Genomic DNA, 19,892 nt, shown 5'->3' with positions numbered 1-19,892 from the left:
CTTTACTGGCCATGGTTTTCTTTTATTTACTCTCATATTCACATCACACGGTCAAAAGCTTTAATCACGTATTTGAACGGGCCCTCATGATGCCACGCTAATGGGAATCTAACATTTGGATGACAGCAGCAGCGCTTTCCTGATCATTGGCGCCTTCACAGCTTTGCTCGCTCTTTCCTGCGAACTGTCCCTGTGATGCTTCCTGACGGGTTATCCAGGGGAAGAAGTACCTGTTGGGGGGGGGGGGGTAAAGTTTACAATATTATTTCATAACTTCATGACCAAACAACTCGAAACATACGCTGTCTTCAAAACTCACCTCGTCTTTGTTGGTCAGACCCATTTTGGTCATGTCGATGGTGAAGTAGTGCTTGTTGGGCATGACGATCTCTATTTCATCCACCTGAAAGACACAGTACTTCACTCTACAGCCAGGGTCTCCTGAATGAGCCTGTGTTGAACTTAACGTCTTTGTGCTAATGTTTGCCTGCACTAAGTGAGAGGGGAGAAAAGACAGATTCTGTGCAGATCTGTACTTCTTTTCTCTTCTTCAAAAGTAAATGTTTGGACTGTGTGTCATGTACATATTGACTCTGACAGACTTTCACTCCGGCTTCTCTAAAGCAGCTGTAAATGTGGACGTACCTCAGGAATTCTGTCCAGGACCAGAACCTGTGTCTCATAAAGGGTCTTCTGCACGGATGGTGAGAACTCTCCACGATCGTAGGGTCCAGCAAACCTTTCAATAATTGTCTCCTTCACACACTTCCTACAAGAGAAGAGACGTGACGATCATTCGGTTATTACACTTTCAGGGTTTTTGATACATTTTATATTTTGGTTTGAAGCATCCGATATTTCCTTCTGTGAGTGTTGTGTTCTCCTTCTCAACTCAACCAGATACTTACCATGCAGCGTCAAAGTCGACATCCTGAACCTTGTTGTAGCGCCACCTAGAGTAGACCGAGGTGCAGAAACACCTGTCTTTGGTGTCCTTCAGAGTAGTGAAGCGATCCTTGAAGAAACCCTCGAAGCCAGACTGGGTGGTTTTCAGCACCGTCATGTTCTTCACCCCGCTGTGAACCACTGGGACGCCTGTGTGGGGGGGGCACGGAGCCAGTGAGTATGAATCAGAAACCACTGTGTACCCCTGGGCAGGTAGAGGTGTGTCCCTCTGCTGGGTGGGTGTAGTTATGTGTCTCAGAATCTTGACCACATGTCCAAATATGCACGTATAGGTCAGAATAGAGCGTTTACCTCTGAAAGTAAGAAAAACCTCGTCTGTCCCCTTGAAGCTTTTTGACTATGGCAAAGTTCATACATGACAATATGGAGGTCAGCAGAACAATATAAAACGCAGCTTTACGGCCACATAGCACTGAGAATTTATTAGATTAGATCGGATTTTGACATATTTTGATAGTAAACATTATTCTAAATGACAAAAAGAAAAGAAAATAGAAATGCAACCAAATAAATAGAGCTTGAATTAACAATTGTTTAAATAAGTAAACAAATGTACCTAATTTTCCAAATTAGTTTTTTATTTTGTAAAATAAATGTTTTCTTAAGGGGAACACCAATATGTCTGTGAAAGTCTCACACCAGCCGATGTTCATCAGGTAACAAGTAGTGACGACCTCGAGGCTTTGTATGAGTCCTGCTTAAACTTTGCCTGAACTGCACCTGCCTCATGTACAAGTGCATTTTCGAAAGACTCAGCTGAGCCTAGAGTTATTTATAGAACACTGAGGAAGTAAGAAGTGGTAATTTTAGATATATTCTACTCAAATACTGTGTGAGTGTGCGTGTGTGTGTGAGAGAGAGTGTGAGTGTGTGTGTTTACCATTGAGATTCTGTTCAACATCGCAGAAGCGACAAGACTCTGGGCAGAGGATAAATGCGTGAGCGTGTTCGACTCCATTCTGAGAGGGAGAAAAGAACCTGCGTCTTAGTTTGATGATGAATATTTCAACAGTCTCAGCTGACGATTGTTGTCACAGCTGTGGCCTTAAGAACACCCAGCAGTGATGTCACTGGGTGCCAGAGTACACCTCCACAACCACTGCAGCAAGACGGGAAGTCGCTTGTCTAGAATTTCGGGAATGACAGCATTCTCCGGAATCGCCTCGCCTTTAAATTATTTGATTAAATGGCGCTTTACAGAATCTGCCATCAGAAAGACGCACAGAGGTGTTGATGACTGAATCCTGGCTTTTACCTTCTCTAACCTCCTCCACGGAGCCTCCTCCATGTAAACTTTGGCCCGCAGCACATGGTTGAAAGAGGTCAGGAAATGGTTACAGATGTCCAGGGAGAACTGCTCGATGGTCTTCACCTGCACAGATGCACATATTGTATAAAAGGAAGAGTGAGGGGCTGCAGATTAAAAACGTCTCAGTGTTAGAAGGAAGTTCCTAATTTGACAAAGTATTCATTAACAGGGTTTGTTTTTCCTCGATGTTAACGGACCATTGTGTCCTTGAGCTGTGGGTGAACAATTAACGACCACGTCTACCACTGTGACTACAACTGAAACTAATGGGCTAATTTTTATTTCCCTCCTTTCAACTTGTACTGGTGGGGATGGAGTTGTGTCATTGTGTCATTGTATGTAACATCTCCGCACTTTTATTCAACTTTTCTGTGACAAAGTAGGATCATTTTGTAATTCAAAGTCTAATTTAGTCAGTTTATATTAAATTTACTTAAAAAATATATCAGGAAGTAGATGTAGGCGGGAATAACTGTGTGTGCAACATAACTGTCTGAGGGAGAAGGAGCTCTGTTCTCTGAGGATCTGTGAAACAAAGCTTTAAGCCTCAATGTTTGTTTTTATTTTGTAAACTAATCATATCCATTTTTTAAATATAATAATGCATCTTTGAACAAATATTAATGATATCAGCAAATTTGCCCTTTTCACTTCCATAGTTAAGCTGTGGCTAAATATGGCTTCTTATAACATATTGAATATTGTATGGCTTTATTTCATTTATCGCTAACAAACATAATCCTTTGGAAATCAGAGGTTTATCATTTTACATCAAGATTAAAGTTGATTTCATGAAATAGTAAGTTAATAAGTAATACATTTCAGTTCAATGTCCTGATGTGGATCCCTAACAGACACGTGTGTTATGGGTCCTGGTTGCTCTCCATTATTTATCTATCGATGGAAAGGATCTCTCTCTATATTCACTCCCCCCCCCCCCCCCCCCCTTCTCTTTCTCTTCTCTTCTTTCTCCTCCTTTCCACCCACCTCTCCTCTCTCCCCCACCTTGAGTCTGGGTATGTTGAAGGTTTCTCTTTCCAAAGTGGCCAAGCGATTGCTCGTTGTGGGAGATGTGGGGTTTCTTTATATTATTAAGACGTGTCATTGATGAGCATTGTGATTTGGGGCTATACAAATCAAATTGAAATGAACATTAAATTGAATTGAATGATAGTGTAATAAAAAGTCATTTGTAGGAAGATAAAAGAGATAAAAGATAAGACAAGAGATAAGAAGTAATTTTATTGATCCTACACCGGTGAACTTTACTTGTTACAGCAGCCGCCTTTCCAGAATGAGATAGACAAGACAATTTAAATAAAAAAGGCAATAGAATAAAACTTATATAAAAATAGAGAATATGAAAATGTTCATAATATACATCTTTCACTACAGAAATGTATAGAAATGTACTTGAGTAAAGTGCAGTGTCACAGGTAGACTTCAAGAGCATGTCAAACTGTATTTGTGCATTAGCATAAAGAGATATTGAGATCGACTTATCAATATTGTGTCCAGCTGTATTGCACCAACTCATTTTTGGGCGACCTACCCCCTTGATCTTGGCCAGGGCGTGGACGGTGTTCTTGATGGTGTCGGTGGGGATGATGTCCGAGTTGTCTCCCACCAGATAATCCTTGCGTGTCTTGAGTGTGATCTCCACGTCGGCTTTCAGCTCGATGATGGAGTGGTGGCTCCCCTCTCTCCTGATGACCAGCACCTTCACTGCGTTCTTGCCGTAGCCTGTTCGCACGAACTCCGCGTTCTGCCCAAACAAGGGGAAGTTTATCACAAATGTCAGACATGCTGCAGTTCAGAGGGTTGTAAACAGTACATTATCTGATATTTTGTTGTTTCATGTAAATTGCTGTATACACACACACACACACACACATATATTCTACGATGTTTACTGCAGTCTTACTGTATTTTTGCAGTTCACTCCGTCATAACATGATTAGTTAGGGTTTGACCTCATGGTCACTGACCCCAAAGATGAGACAAACTCCAGTGCTGAGTCAGTGAAAGTAGCCTCTGATCACATAAAGATCATATTGACCGCGATCTGTCATTAAAGAAATCCGTCAAACATTATGTTACCTGCTCGGCTGCCATGTCGTCTGCAGTTCCGTAACCTGGCGTCTGTCGGCCCACTGATGGAGGAGGTTTTTTGTAGAGAGGGTGGTGCAACATTTGCACTCACGCTATTGGATGTTGTGTTGGGTGGAAAGTAACCAGTTCTACCAGTTCCATACTACATTATTCTACATTCTACATATGCAAATATACTTTTCATGTTGCTTGCAGGATCACAGAGAAAACGTTTCTCAATACAGATCCTCGTTTTCCACTCTGTGTTTCCATGTAGTTCCAGTTAGTCTGATTAAATGACACAGCCAGAACAGAAACGCCCCAATGTACAACTCCAAATCCGTAAACAAAACAAATAAAGAAATTAGTTACCACAGTTCTAACAATGCCTTTAAAACCCCCGATGAGTGTTAATTAATGAATCAAATCAATTTTGAATGTTGACGAACATCTGCTGATACTGATGTGTCATTTGTAACGTCACCTCATTTGAACTGTTTATTGTATAAAAACAATATTCCCCAATGATAAAAGACCAGTGGAAGAAAGTATTTACTTATATATAAGTATTGACAATTTTGAGATACTAAATTTTTCTGCTACTTAATACTAATATTACAATATATAGGTGCAGTATAGTATAGTGCCCTCTATATTTAGTGGCCACTGATTACTACATTTATTTGACAGTTTTGATGATTCTTCAGGTTAAGCTTTTGGTTCATTGGATAAACTGATAAAATACAAAATATAGTTCAAGATTAAACCAGTGGGTCCCTGCAGTTTTGGCTGGTGAACCCTCACAGAGCAGCAGTTTTCACATTTCAGATTGCACCCTCTTGAGTTAGAGGGGGTATGAGTGGCCTAGTGCACCACCCTGATCATCCCCAACCGGGTCCCCTGGGAGAGGGTGTCTGATGTGAGACTCCATACACTTGAAGACCCCCGATGTGTCCAGGTTGCACCTTGAGGTGTATCGAGAACCACCAAGAGCAATTTCGCCTTTACACAACTGTTCAGGGCCCAAAGAGGTCAAATATTAACTATGTTAAAGATTTCAATAGAAATTGGGCATAATTAAAATTGCATAAATTCTCTCACAGTTAAATGTTTTATGATGTGTACTTTGTGGATTGGTAACTGCACAACTCGAGTTTGAGCTCGGTTTGATCTCAGTTTCACCTCAATCGTTGTCACTGACTATGTAAATATAGGACGATGTGTCAGACGTTTGTTTCCCTCAGCTCAGTGATCAGCAGTTTCATCGTTAATAATAAGAAATGACTGCAGTTGTATCGAGCAGGTGTCAACAGGTGCAGCACTTTTAAAACAAAAAGAGATGTCCCAATACTTTAATTAAATTTTGCCCCGGTAACCCCCCCGTGTCTGTGGTGTTTCCCTTTCACATGACACACATCTTATGACTTCCTCTTTTGCACAAGCAGGCAGATGTGCTGGATTCACTTTCAAAGTAAATCGAACACGAAGCTGACGCCCTGACAGAAGCCTCCGGACCCGTCTTGTTTGTTCATTCAGGATGACCTCTCTCTTCAGCCTGTGCTGTCAGGCTCTTATCTTGTTTCTGTGTTACGCAGATTGTGGAGCTGAGATTTCCTGTAGAAATGAAGCTGGGGAGCCTGTTGATTGGTGAGTTGATATTTTACGTGGAAATGTAACAACAAGAGTGAAGCTTTACTGGCAGGATAGTTGTGCTCCTTCGATTATAGCAAATGAAATGTCTTCTGTCTTTTTGCAGAGAAATGATATTGTTGATACTATGTTTTGATCTCTTGAGACATTAAAATGATATAACCTGTTTTGTAATATGTTAAATATTCCCAATATGTTCTCTACAGTATATTTTCCGCTTCATCCTCTGCAGGTTTATCATCTACAAGCTGCCCAGGTATAAGATCGGCGAGGTGGGCAGTGGCGTGGACTACATGTACCTGGACTCTTCACTGAAGAGCTGGCAGATGAGTCAATTCATGATTAACGCCAGTCAAGGAGCCGTCGCGAACACACTCAACCAGCTGTACATGGGTGAGGCCTACAAGGTGAGATCCCTGCTCTTCAGGTGGGCTTCATACACAGACCCTCTGTTCTAAGTAGGTGCCAGTTTGCTGAGTCGGCTCTCCAGTATCCTATGGGGAACTGAACTGAAGCTGCCGATTAACAAGCTTCCCCAGCAACATATATAGCACTGTCCCTCCTCATGCCATTTGTATTATATAATGCACATTGACACGTGCTTACATATAATGATACTTATACGTGCAGCATTCTTTCATTATTTTTATTTTTCCATTTATAAGGAAAAAGGAAAGAGAATGTACAAACAAAAATGGTCGATAAAATAAATGGAATATAAGACAAAAATAAAATGGCATCAAACATCCATATCCAAAGTAACCAGCTGCTGCCTGTAGCCATACATCTACTGGACAGATATGAGAGTTTGATGCGCTCTTCAAACTTTCAGCAAAAAGCTAAATTGCAAACTAGTCCTTTAAAAATGTTCAATACCTGTGTACATGTTTATAATGTTATTTCATTTCATTTGATATTGATTAATAAGCTTATTTTAAGCTTATTATCATTATGATTCTTATATTAAATATGATTATATAAATTATTATTATTATAGACCAAATGAAAAACACCAGCAGTTAGAAGTAATAAAATATATGAAATGTTAAAGAAAAAAGTTGAACTTTCCATATACTGTTCTTATGAACCACATTTCTTCACAGTCCAACAACTCAGCCTACGCGCTCTACAATGATGCTCCACCATTGATGGACTACATCCAAGACTATGGACACACTAAAGGTGCAGTGGATAATCAAATAACTCAACTTGATATTCACTAGTTTTGATGATTTAGCGTTTACTTCACTGAGCTGAATTTTACATGTTGGGTGTATGAAAATGCTGTTAACACTTGGTTGGTCATAATTTAATATCACAATAATATCACAACATGTCAAATAAAGTGGGTGAATTAGCACAGAATACACAGCACAGTGTAATCGATCAAACCATATGGTGTCTTTAGACCTACTGTAACTGCAGGTCTATTTCCAGAGTTAGTGCATATACACATTGAGAGTCTTTTGATAGAAATATTATAAAATCACAAAATATAGTAGTTCCCAGATCTATTTTTAGTTTTCCACCTCTGATGTCCACAGGTTACAGCAGATGTCTGTTTATAAAGTGAGGTGTTGTGTTTATTTCCAGGCCTTTCGGGCCTTTCGGGCCTCTCACTGCAATGATTTAGCAAAAAAGCACAGATCGATAATTTAGTATTAGGGGGAGGAAATGGTCAAAGAGCATGTGTGTGATAACTGCTGTTGACTCTGTGCTGACTTCGATTGAGGTTTATGTGTGTGCGTGCTGGTTTTCATGTATGTGCGACTTTGTTGTCCGTGCTTTTGTGCATTAAGGCTTGTTTGTATGCATTCTGCAGGGGGGCTGCTCTTTGACCGCTCTCAAGGTTTCTGGCTGTCGCACACCGTCCCCCATTTCCCCTCGTTCCCGGAGAGAGGCTACCTTTACCCCTCCTCCGGCAAAGTCAACGGCCAGACTGCTCTGTGCGTGACCTACCAGTATGAGCAGTTTCTCCATGTAGGTGAGTGAACGCGGATGAAGCAACAGGGCCGGACTTTCTCCTGCTCTGCACACATCACAGACTTCCGCTTACAAAATTCTCTGTTTACTCAAAAAACAAGTAAACGTTTGCCCCGTGATCGGGCCTTGTGTAAGGCTGCCAGTAGCGTCCACACATGCAGACATTCATGTGTAAACACACCGCAGGAGTATTTGTACAAAGATGTTTTTATAACCTGAGTCAAATCAATTACCATGATCCAGTCTGCAGCCTACACGTGTTTGATATGAGAAATATAAACCTCCAGCACTTCAGACAGTGACGAAGAACAAAAAAAACTTTATTTAAATTGTAAATTGATGCAGATCAAATCTCAAATCTAAATCTAGTGAATTTAAATGTGACAGTCAGGCCTGGTGCTCTTCTGAGTGATCATCTGTCTTACTGGTTACTCATTTTCTGGCTGTTAGAGTCATTGTTATTTTTATAGCCGTCTATAGTGTAACCACTCTGTAGCTTTTTTACTGCAGTGATCATAATCTGTCCTTCCTCTCTTCTGTGTGATGCATTCCCCCCTCCCTCTCTAGCAAAGCAGCTGGTCTTCCTTTACCCACGTGTCTATAACTGCTCTGTACCGGCTGCGTTCTCGGCCGACTTGCCCCAGTTGGCCCAGTTATGTGACGGCTCCAAACCACCGCTGACCTCCGATAAGAGAGTGCAGCAGCTCGTCTCAGTCCAGGGGGAAAAGTTTTTCAGTTTTGTCAAATCCGAACGCTTCGTAGACGGTTGAGTATTCCTCATGCACTGTGACACATTTACCTTTTTATCCCCTGTAGACATTTTAATGGAATTACACAAACGAACCACGTTGTCACCTGAATATTTACTCCACAAAAAAAAATCTAAACTTCAGTTTCAAACTCTGCAAAAGCATCTATCTACTGTGTTTTGTGCACATTGCACATGCCACATTCACTCTTATCAGATGTACACACTTTGGTCTCAGAACAGAGAAGTGTGTGAACTCACCCCAACCAAGTTCTTCAGAAGTGCCCTCGGATCCTGATGTATTCTGCTTGTGATTTACTATGTAAACTTTAACATATTATTGTAGACAGTTGTGTGAACTTCAATTTCCATTTTGGATTGTTTCATTTCATTTGTAGGAAAAAAGAAATATTTTGAGAAATCTCCAAAATAAGAACAAAAAAATTGTTTAAAACAGCAAATTTGTATAGCATTATAACTGGGTTCACTTTGGTATATATTTATAATTATATCTAAATCTATATCTGAACTAACCCTTTCACTCAGATATCTACACGGGCTGGGTGGCGCAGGTCCTGGATGCCGACCTGCTGGTGGAGTCGTGGCAGAGACAAGGTCACGATCTGCCCTCCAACTGCTCCCTGCCCAAACACGTGATGAACATCAAGAGGGTTCATCTCCCCGGATCACTCCCGTTCAAGTCCTACCACGACCACTCCAAGTGGTGTGTGTCGCAGGTCTATGACGACGACGTGACCTGCCTGGGGGACATGAACAGGGAGATGACCCAGCTGAAGCGCGGCGGGGGGCTGATCTGCTCCCTCAACCCCCTGATTTACAGGGCTTTCCGACAGGCGGTGGACTGGTACATTGGCTGTTGAGAGACGGACAGCATGATGTGGACTCTATGAGTCTGACACTCAGAGGTTTAAAGAGGTTTTGAGTCTGTGCAGGTGTAGGCATCCCTTTAAAGATCCAGTGTGTAGGTTTAAGGTGGATCTTTCAACAGTGTCTAATAACCTAAATCTAAGAGTTGTTGTGTTTTAGTTGCCTTAGTAATTTGTTCTTTGACTTTAAGTCCACCGAAGTTTCTCCTCTCCACACACAGGGAAAGGTGAGGTGAGGGGTATCTGTTGGAACGCATTATGCTCTTCCACCACTAGATATCACTATACTCCACAACCTTTAAAAAAGATACAATAAATGTTTTACACATTAGGTTCTTTAAAAGCTTGTACTCTAAGTGAATCTTAACCAAGTACATTCATGTAGTTCTCATATCAAAGTTAAAGATCACTATTGTATTTTGTGGTGACTCTTTCTTTGATAAAGCAGAAAATTATATTTGTTTGTGTGTCAATATGTTTTTATTAAAGAACATGCATCACAACTCTTACATGTGTTTTATTTGTATATTAGAAACTTCATTTTTTCACATTCTATGGAGGAAGTATCGAAAGGAAAACCATCATTTTGATTATATTCAATCTTAAAAAGTTCAAAATCAAAGGTGAGGTATTAGGATAAATTCAGAATCTACAGTTGCAATCAGAAATATTCAACCCCCCAAAGAATTTAAGGATTTATCAATTACAGTTTTTTGAAAGAGCAAGATTCTGCTTCGGATGACTTCTTTATGAGTTGAATGAGACACAAAATCAACACAGAAATTGCATGATGTAGTATTTGTGTGTAACAGCATATTTTGTTAAGATAGCCATGTCACAATTATTCAACCCCTATATAATATTGTATCTTTTTAAAGCTGTCTGACAGTTTTTATGGCCTTAAGTGGAGTTGAAACATAGTTAAGCCTTTGGGAACTCTATACTGATCTTTCATTTGCTTCAGCTGTGATGCATATATAAACCCCACCCTTGAAGGTATTCAAGGTGAGTTGCAATCATGGGAAAGACAAAGGAGCTTCCACAAAAGCTGAGAGAGGAGATTATTTCATCAAACCTGAAAGGCCTTGGGTAAAAGAAGATTTCCAAAAAATGTATATTCAAAGAGACACCATTGGGAACATTATAAGTAAGTTTAAAACTGATGGAGCAGCTTCAAACCTGCCTGGCCGTGGAAGAAAGCCCAACATTTCATCAAGGGCCCTCAGCAACTTAGTCAGAACAACTCAGATAAACCCCTGTGTGACTGCAAGACACCTACAGGATGACCTGATGAAGGCTGGTTCAAGTGCGTCAGTGGCAACTATAAGACGTGCACTGAATAAAAAAGGACTTCATGGCCGGCTTCAAGACACACTCAGCTCTTGACCACAAGGAACATCAAAAGTCGACTAGAATATGCCAGGAGGAATTAGGATAAGACTACTGAGTTTTGGGTGACAGTTCTATGGACTGATAAACCAAACTGGAACTATTTGGACATATGGGCCAGCGGAATGTCTGGCGTGCGAAAGGCAAGGCTTATGACCAGAAGAATACCATCCCCAAGGTCAAGCCTGATGGTGGGTCATTGATGATGTTGGGCTGTTTTTCTGCGGCAGGAACTGGCAATCTTGATCATCTACCTGGCATCATGGATTCTCAGAAATACCAGGCCATTTTAAAGAGGAATGTGATGCCTTCTGTTGACAAATTAAACCTTGGTGATCATTGGACTTTCCAGAAAGACAATGATCCAAAGCCCGGCTCCAAGTCCACCAAAGCTTGGTTGAGAAAAAGATCCTGGAACGTCCTGGAGTGGCATTCACAGTCACCAGATTTAAATCTGAGAGAAAATCTTTGGTGGGATTTAAAGAAGGCAGTTGCAGCATGGAAGCCATCAAACATCACTGATCTAGAGGCTTTTGCACGTGAAAAATGTGCAAAGATTCCAATCGAGAGGTGTAAGAAGCTTGTCCGCACTTACCAAAAACATTTGTTAGAAGTTATAAAAACTAGAGGATGCGCCACAAAGTACTGAAGCTGGGGGTTGAATAATACTGCACATGCACACGTGTTGAAAGAGTTACATTTTTCATTTTAACTGCAAAGTTAAGTCAATTTCTGTTGTCAAAATAACTAAAATATGTATCAATAAATATCTATTGTTGTTTAATGAGGTTTTTTGTCATTATCTTTCATCCACATCACTATAATGTCTTTTGAGGTGAGGGGGTTGAATATTTCTGATTTCAACTGTATGATGTCTGAATCAGGACTAACCGAGCTGACGATATTCATATTCAGTCCGATGCCTGAAACAAAGATAACTTCAACTTGAATCACATTAAGATACAAACTACCCATCAGCTTTTAATTGTTATACTTCCTCTCATAACACAACTTTACTATCTATAAGTCAAAATGCATCAGATTCGAAGTAATGGACTTTAATATCACACTGAACCTCACACACCTCATAATTCAAACTGAGTGACTCGAATGAACTTTATCTCATTCAGGCATCAATGTCAGATCATCTTGTTTAAAACTTAAAGCAGGGACGCTGAGGAAAAACACACACGCACACACAGCTCTAGGTATCGTCAGACTGAAATGATTAAAGAATAAATATTTAAACACCTCACAGGGTTTGTGCTGCTGCAGCTAGAAAAACAGAAGACTTTTATAAGAACATATTTGTTTTATTGTTTTTAAAAGGCTAGATTGAGATCTTTGCATCTCTGTGGGGCAGCACCTCCCTCTTGTTAACATCACAATACACACTGCATCCTCCTGACCCGATATGGTGGATTAACAAGATAAAAAACTTTATTTTTTCAGTGTATATATCCAAGTTTTTTATGTACTTTTTCTAAAATGTTGTGCACTTCTCCTTTCATGGTTTATGTGCGCCGCTATCTTTTTTTTTACAGATAATGAGATTACACAAACGAACCACATTGTCACCTGAATATTTACTTCACAAAAACAATCTAAACTTCAGTTTCAAACTCTGCTAAAGCATCTATCTACTGTGTTTTGTGCACATTGCACATGCCACATTCACTTTTATCAGTTGTACACACTAACGTCTCGGAACAGAGAAGTGTGTGAACTCACCCCACCCAAGTTCTTCAGAAGTGCCCTCGGATGCTCAGGTGTTTGGCTTGTGATCTACAAACTTTATCATATGATTGGAGAAAGTTGTGTGAACTTCATTTCTCATCTTGGATTGTTTCATTTGCTCTGTAGTGGTTCTGAAAAGCAAAACTAAATATTTTGAGAAATCCCCAAAATAAGACAAGTTCTTTGTTTAAAATACCAAATTTCAATTTGTCTAGCATTATAACCGGGTTCACTTTGGTATATATTTATAATTATATCAAAATTTATAATCCGAACTAACCCTTTCACTGCTGTTCACTCAGATATCTACACGGGCTGGGTGGCGCAGGTCCTGGATGCCGACCTGCTGGTGGAGTCGTGGCAGAGACAAGGTCACGATCTGCCCTCCAACTGCTCCCTGCCCAAACACGTGATGAACATCAAGAGGGTTCATCTCCCCGGATCGCTCCCGTTCCAGTCCTACCACGACCACTCCAAGTGGTGTGTGTCGCAGGTCTATGACGACGACGTGACCTGCCTGGGGGACATGAACAGGGAGATGACCCAGCTGAAGCGCGGCGGGGGGCTGATCTGCTCCCTCAACCCCCTGATTTACAGGGCTTTCCGACAGGCGGTGGACTGGTACATTGGCTGTTGACTGAGAGAGACGGACAGCACAATGTGGACTCTATGAGTCTGACACTCAGAGGTTTAAAGAGGTTTTGAGTCTGTGCAGGTGTAGGCATCCCTTTAAAGGTCCAGTCTGTAGGTTGAAGGTGGATCTAAGTCTAAGCGGTGCTCTTTATCATAACAATAGTCAGCAAGTTGTTTTCCCCCACTCCGTCATGATGCACCACCGTGTTTCTACAGAAGCCCAGAGTGGACAAATCAAATACTTTCTCTAAAGAGGTCCTTTCACATTTTTACTTGACTTAAAGGCCACCGTAGTTTCTCCTCTCCACACACAGGGAAAGGTGAGGTGAGGGGTATCTGTTGGAACGCATTATGCTCTTCCACCACTAGATATCACTATACCCCACAACCTTTTAGAAAGATACAAGAAATGTTTTCCTTGAGAGCTTGACCTCTCAGTGAATCTAAACCAAGTAGATTCATGTAGTTCTCATTTCAAAGTTAAACATCACTATAGTATTTTGTTGTGAATCTTTCTTTGATAAAGCAAAAAATAATATTTGTTTGTGTGTCAATATGTTTTTATTGCAGAACTTGCATCACAACTCTAATATGTGTTTTATTTGTATATTAGAGACATCATTTTTTTCACTTTTTTATAAGGAACTACCGAAAGGAAAAATATCTAATTTTGATTATATTCAAACTTTCAAAGCTCAAAATCAAAGGTTAGGTATTAGGATAAATTCAGATATAAGTGTATTTCAGAATCTATGATGTCTGAATCAGGACTAACCAAGCTGACAATATTCATTTTCAGTCCGATGCCTAAAACAAAGATAACTTCAACTTTAATCACATTAAGATACAAACTACCCACCAGCTTTCAATTGTTATACTTCCTCTCTTAACACAACTTTACTAACTCTAAGTCAAAATGCATCAGATTTGAAGTAATGGACTTTAATATCACACTGAACCTCACACACCTCATGATTCAAACTGAGTGACTCGAGTGAACTTTATCTCATTCAGGCATCAATGTCAGATCATCTTATTTAAGACTTAAAGCAGGGACGCTGAGGAAAAACACACACGCACACACAGATCTAGGTATCGTCAGACTGTCATGATTAAAGAATAAATATTTAAACACCTCACAGGGTTTGTGCTGCTGCAGCTGGAAAAACAAAAGACTTGTATAAGAATATATTTGTTTTATTGTTTTTAAAATGCTAGATTGAGATCTTTGCGTTTCTATTGTGCAGCACCTCCCTCTTGACAACATTACAATAAACACTGCATCCTCCTGGGCCTTTGGGATAGATTACCAAGTTTGGGCAAACACTCACTGACTCATCTGCAGTGAATGAGGAACAAGTAAGCTCATTGAAGGTTTCGGTTTCATTTCACGAGGGCGTTTGATTAAAGCATCTCCACCAAGCAGACATTGAGATGATGAGATATGTAAGTAAAGTGTTTATATGTTTTAAACTTGACTCAGGTGTTGGTGGAGGTTGTGTATGGTTTAATGTTGTGTCTCTTCTTTCTTACAGAGGAATTTAAAGACAAACTGAAAGTCACAAATTCATACTTGAATACTGAACTGTAAAAATACTGTGTTCTGCAGTTTTTTAATAACTACAGAATGCGATTGATATGTTTTACATGATGGAGTAAACTGAGTTTATAGTTTGTTGCACTCTGTTGATTTTACATAGAGATGTTGACTGTTGTTTTGAATAATGTTAAAAAAAACGAACGGAACTGTTTTACTTGCACTATAGCTTGAACAGTCCAGGAGAGGCAGAACTCTTGCATCCTAATGATAAGACAAAAATGCTTATGAATGAAAATTAAATTAAAAAATAAGAATATACATAAGTAAATAAACAGAAATTCAACCAGAAAGAAGATGAAATAATAGAACAAAAAATGAAATTAGATAATATTATACATTTTCCAAATAATTTTTTAAGAAGGGATTTAAAAGCAGTCCAGAGCACCAGGGTAGAAGAGTGGACCCTAAATCAAGATTTTATTCTATAATGGATTTTATTGTAGATAATTTAGGTTTAAATATATAATATATAATAAGCTTCTGTATTTGTCCCCAGCTCTACACATGTTTTCTCCAGTAGTCATCAAAACACAAATTAAATTGAAATGTCTCAGTTGGACTGTGATGATCCGATGCATCTTTTACTGTAATTAGCATATCGGGCCAAAGTTACAATAAAACTATTCACTGATATAGAAAGCCCTATATCACAGGGACATCTAATTTATCTGACATTGTAACTTCCGGACTTTGTTTCACTGTTTCAGAAAACAGTGATAAGATTCCTCTTTAGCACTGGGATCTTTTTTCAAGCCTGCGAATCAGACGTGAGTTGCAGGAATGACGATGGAGTCGAGGTCGACTGGTTGGTGGAAACTTCAAATTGTGGCAGTTTATATTTTCACCTTTTCTCAGTATCAGCTGGACGCATGACAAAAATGCATTTCTCTCTGTGCCATTAGGTACATCTTATACAAGTTGCCCAACATGAACGACGGTGGTCTGTCATATCTGTACATGGATGAGAGCACCAATGGTTGGATACGCAGCAAAGAGAATATCAACAGCAACTCTGGCACCCTGGCCCACACCCTGAAACCTCTTCTCGACTTCTACGACAGAAAGGTAACACGTGTCTCTCTGGCATGACAGCCTGCAGTCACAAGTCCTAACAGTGTCCTTGTGTTTTTTAGACGGCAGGATTTGGATATCTGCTCTACAATGATCAGCCTCCACGACTAACGGCTTCTGCATCATTTGGACACAGTAAAGGTGGGAGCTGCAATCTTTCACTATATTGCCTTCAAAGCCAAAAGACATCCTAATATAACAATGCTGTGTTTCTGTTTCTTCTGTTTTACGACCTGAAGGAGTCGTAATGTTGGGCAGACGAACTGGAGTCTGGCTCTCTCACAGTACACCAAGATTTCCAAGATATCACAGGAAAGACTTCTGGCCCCCAAGTGGAAACGCTAATGCTCAAACGTTTATATGTGTCACTTACTCCTATGCTTCATTCAAACAAATAGGTAGGTAAATGCTATTTGTTAGTTTTCTAAAATGGGGGGAACAATCCCATTGAACAATAACATCTTGTATTTAAATTCTCAGGACTGCAGCTCCAATACATCCACCCTTATTCATTCGACCATTACATATCTACAACCTTTCCACCTGAGCTGCGCTGTGTGGCACGGAGAACCTGCTACCCAAAGAGGAAGCCCTGGTTTAGACTCATGACGCTGACGTCGGTGAAAGGACAGAGGTTCACCAGCTTTGCAAAATACACACGATTTTGGGATGGTAAGTGTTTGCATTCTAAAATGTTCAAATTAGGTTGATGATGAACTTGACAAATAGGAAACACTTACTCTCACTAAGAAAACATGTGACCTGTACACTGAAAACAATTATTGCTAACAACATTAGAAATTACTTTTTACAGTACATTTTTTCTGGAGACAGAAGTATCGATTCTCAGGGGGATGCATCAGGCTTGAACCATAAATAGTTTTTTCAAAATGAATTTAGCCAATGTTTTAACATAACTTCCTTTATATTTATTTGTTTTACCGATTCAAGTAATTTTTAAGTTGGTCCAAAAACTGTCTTTCTTCAGTGTATACAGTGCCTTGCATAAGTATTCACCCCCTTTGGACTTTTCTACATTTTGTCATGGTATAACCACAGATTAAAATTTATTTCATCGTGAGTTTATGTAATGGACCAACACAAAATAGTGCATCATTTGGAAGTGGGGGGAAATATTACATGGATTTCACAATTATTTACAAATAAAAATCTGAAAAGTGTTGAGTGCATATGTATTCACCCCCTTTACTGTGAAACCCCTAACAAAGATCTGGTGCGACCAATTGCATTCACAAGTCACATTTGCAAGTCACATAATTAGTAAATAGGGTCCACCTGTCTGCAATTTAATCTCAGTATAAATACACATGTTCTGTGACGGACTCAGAGTTTGTTGGAGATCATTACTGAACAAACAGCATCATGAAGACCAAGGAGCTCACCAAACAGGTCAGGGATAAAGTTGTGGAGAAATATGGAGCAGGGTTAGGTTATAAAAAAATATCCAGAGCTTTGAACATCTCTCTGAGCACCATAAAATCCATCATAAGAAAATGGAAAGAATATGGCACAACCGCAAACCTACCAAGAGGAGGCCGTCCACCCAAACTGAAGAGTCGGACAAGGAGAAAATTAATCAGAGAAGCAACCAGGAGGCCCATGGTTACTCTGGAGGAGTTGCAGAGATCCACAGCTGAGGTGGGAGAATCTGTCCACAGGACAACTGTTAGTCGTCTACTCCACAAATCTGGCCTTTATGGAAGAGTGGCAAGAAGAAAGCCATTGTTGAAAGGGATCCATAAAAAATCCCGTTTGGAGTTTGCCAGAAGCCATGTGGGAGACACAGCAAACATGTGGAAGAAGGTGCTCTGGTCAGATGAGACCAAAATTGAACTTTTTGGCCTCAATGCAAAATGCTATGTGTGGCGAAAACCCAACACTGCCCATCACCCTGAGCACACCATCCCAACAGTGAAACATGGTGGTGGTAGCATCATGCTGTGGGGATGCTTCTCTTCAGCAGGTACAGGGAAACTGGTCAGAATAGAGGGAAAGATGGATGGAGCCAAATACAGGGAAATCCTTGAAGAAAATCTGATGCAGTCTGCAAAAGACTTGAGACTGGGGCGGAGGTTCATCTTCCAGCAGGACAATGACCCTAAACATACAGCCAGAGCTACAAAGGAATGGTTTGGATTAAAGAATGTTAATGTCTTAAAATGGCCCAGTCAAAGCCCAGACCTCAATCCAATAGAGAATCTATGGCAAGACTTGAAGATTGCGGTTCACAGACGGTCTCCATCCAATCTGACTGAGCTTCATCTTTTTTGCCAAGAAGAATGGACAAACCTTTCCATCTCTAGATGTGCAAAGCTGGTAGAGACATACCCCAAAAGACTTGCAGCTGTAATTGCAGCGAAATGGGGTTCTACCAAGTATTGACACAGGGGGGTGAATACTTATGCACCCAACAGATGTCAACTTTTTTGTTCTCATTATTGTTTGTGTCACAATAAAATTTATTTTGCACCTCCAAAGTACTATGCATGTTTTGTTGATCAAACGGGAAAAAGTTTATTTAAGTCTATTTGAATTCCAGTTAGTAACAGTACATAATGGGAAAAAGTCCAAGGGGGGTGAATACTTATGCAAGGCACTGTATATCCAAGTTGTGTTTTTTTATGTACTTTCACTACCTTCACAGATATCTACTCTGGCTTCATTGTAAATCACTTGAAGCAGGATCTGTACGTCAAGAGCTGGGGAAAGATGCGTCGCCCTCTGCCTTCTAACTGCAGCATCCCTCACAATGTGAACAATGTGTACAATGTGAAGAAGGTACAACTTCCCGGCACGCAGACCTTCAGCGACACTGTCGATCACTCCAAGTGGAGCGTGACTGCTGACATTCGCTGGACCTGCATCGCCGACATGAACAGGGAGATGAGTCAGATGGGCAGAGGTGGAGGAGCCATATGCATCAATGATGCTGTGATAGGTGACGCTTTCTATTCACTGATTAAAGAGTCTGAGCGATGTGACCGTAAACGTCCACGTGGTCCGTAAAGAGAGCTTTAAGGGCACAACCCTATGAACCTTTTCTCTTTTTTTTTTAAATCAGGAAACTGAAGTGACTTATCCAGAAATTGGTCAGGTTGTACTATATACATTTTTGAAGCTATACCCAATTTTTTTTTAGTGTATGATCAACTCTGTCTTTTATTTTCTGCTGGGTTTATTTCTACAAATCAAAGACTGCATCGCTATTATTTTAAACCATGTTTTAAGAAGTTTAAGAAGAAATAATGTGTTTTAATAGCTTGATTACATTTATTTTAACATATATATCCTTATTGCCTATCATTTATATGTTCTAATCATTACATAAAGCTCAAGATATAAAAAAAAGACCTTTGGTCGCAAGGTTAGATAAACCTGAAGAAGAAATTCTGTCAAATTGTTGTATGTGTTTTATTTCCTTTAAACAATATTTGGGTGTATTTCGTTTTGTTCTGTTATATTTAGAATTTGTCTGTTTTCAAATTGTATTTCAACTTCAAATCATTCAGACCAAATTTGTATTGAGCATTTGTTGGGTTGTTGTGTTTGTTTTCAATTTGGTTGGACTTTATTTTTGAGTGTACCATGTGTTTTGCTTTTGTGCTTCATATAGTCAGGAAATTTAAAGTAATACAAGTTAAATAATAATCATTTTAATAAAAATTTAAACAATAGTTACACTGCATGGGTTGTATACATTTTATTGAGATGTTTCCTGTTCTTTTGACTATCTATGAAACAGGAACTGGTTTTGCACACAACCAGTTGATGATTGACGATTTTTAATCTTGTAGGAGAAGGAAGTGA

The 19,892-nt window shown here is 39.8% G+C and overlaps 4 protein-coding genes across 7 annotated transcripts; 3 read left to right on the top strand and 1 right to left on the bottom strand.

The window, feature by feature from the left end:
• Nucleotide 1: 1 nt before the first annotated feature.
• Nucleotides 2-4,535, bottom strand: uox (urate oxidase). The gene is made up of 8 exons (XM_053430820.1): nucleotides 4,376-4,535; nucleotides 3,828-4,040; nucleotides 2,222-2,338; nucleotides 1,847-1,925; nucleotides 909-1,095; nucleotides 646-769; nucleotides 320-403; nucleotides 2-230 (listed from the first exon to the last, which is right to left on the bottom strand). Exons 1-8 carry the CDS (start codon nucleotides 4,466-4,468, stop codon nucleotides 156-158), a joined length of 972 nt encoding a protein of 323 aa, XP_053286795.1. The 5' UTR covers nucleotides 4,469-4,535; the 3' UTR covers nucleotides 2-155.
• LOC128448245 (deoxyribonuclease-2-beta) lies at nucleotides 853-10,137 on the top strand. Of its 2 annotated transcripts, XM_053430819.1 has the most exons (7): nucleotides 853-1,119; nucleotides 5,962-6,013; nucleotides 6,249-6,423; nucleotides 7,120-7,198; nucleotides 7,839-8,000; nucleotides 8,567-8,764; nucleotides 9,294-10,137. In XM_053430819.1, exons 3-7 carry the CDS (start codon nucleotides 6,310-6,312, stop codon nucleotides 9,626-9,628), a joined length of 888 nt encoding a protein of 295 aa, XP_053286794.1. In that variant the 5' UTR covers nucleotides 853-1,119; nucleotides 5,962-6,013; nucleotides 6,249-6,309; the 3' UTR covers nucleotides 9,629-10,137. The 2 variants fall into 2 exon arrangements, with proteins under 2 accessions (XP_053286794.1, XP_053286793.1); XM_053430818.1 differs by lacking the exon at nucleotides 853-1,119 and having other exon boundaries at nucleotides 5,812-6,013.
• Nucleotides 10,138-12,055: 1,918 nt separating this feature from the next.
• Nucleotides 12,056-13,642, top strand: LOC128448181 (deoxyribonuclease-2-beta-like). The gene is made up of 2 exons (XM_053430742.1): nucleotides 12,056-12,071; nucleotides 13,063-13,642. Exons 1-2 carry the CDS (start codon nucleotides 12,056-12,058, stop codon nucleotides 13,395-13,397), a joined length of 351 nt encoding a protein of 116 aa, XP_053286717.1. The 3' UTR covers nucleotides 13,398-13,642.
• A 1,035-nt stretch (nucleotides 13,643-14,677) lies between these two features.
• On the top strand, nucleotides 14,678-19,763 carry LOC128447737 (deoxyribonuclease-2-alpha). Of its 3 annotated transcripts, XM_053430046.1 has the most exons (7): nucleotides 14,678-14,839; nucleotides 15,701-15,798; nucleotides 15,896-16,058; nucleotides 16,127-16,205; nucleotides 16,304-16,462; nucleotides 16,545-16,736; nucleotides 18,730-19,763. In XM_053430046.1, exons 1-7 carry the CDS (start codon nucleotides 14,828-14,830, stop codon nucleotides 19,089-19,091), a joined length of 1,065 nt encoding a protein of 354 aa, XP_053286021.1. In that variant the 5' UTR covers nucleotides 14,678-14,827; the 3' UTR covers nucleotides 19,092-19,763. The 3 variants fall into 3 exon arrangements, with proteins under 3 accessions (XP_053286021.1, XP_053286023.1, XP_053286022.1); XM_053430048.1 differs by lacking the exon at nucleotides 16,304-16,462; XM_053430047.1 differs by lacking the exon at nucleotides 15,701-15,798 and having other exon boundaries at nucleotides 14,694-14,839.
• The last annotated feature ends 129 nt before the right edge of the window (nucleotides 19,764-19,892 follow it).

Source organism: Pleuronectes platessa, chromosome 9 (assembly GCF_947347685.1).
Source record: "Pleuronectes platessa chromosome 9, fPlePla1.1, whole genome shotgun sequence".
NCBI classification, from domain to species: domain Eukaryota; kingdom Metazoa; phylum Chordata; class Actinopteri; order Pleuronectiformes; family Pleuronectidae; genus Pleuronectes; species Pleuronectes platessa.
Note: the sequence above shows the minus strand (reverse complement) of the source record. Positions and strands in the feature narration are given on the sequence as shown.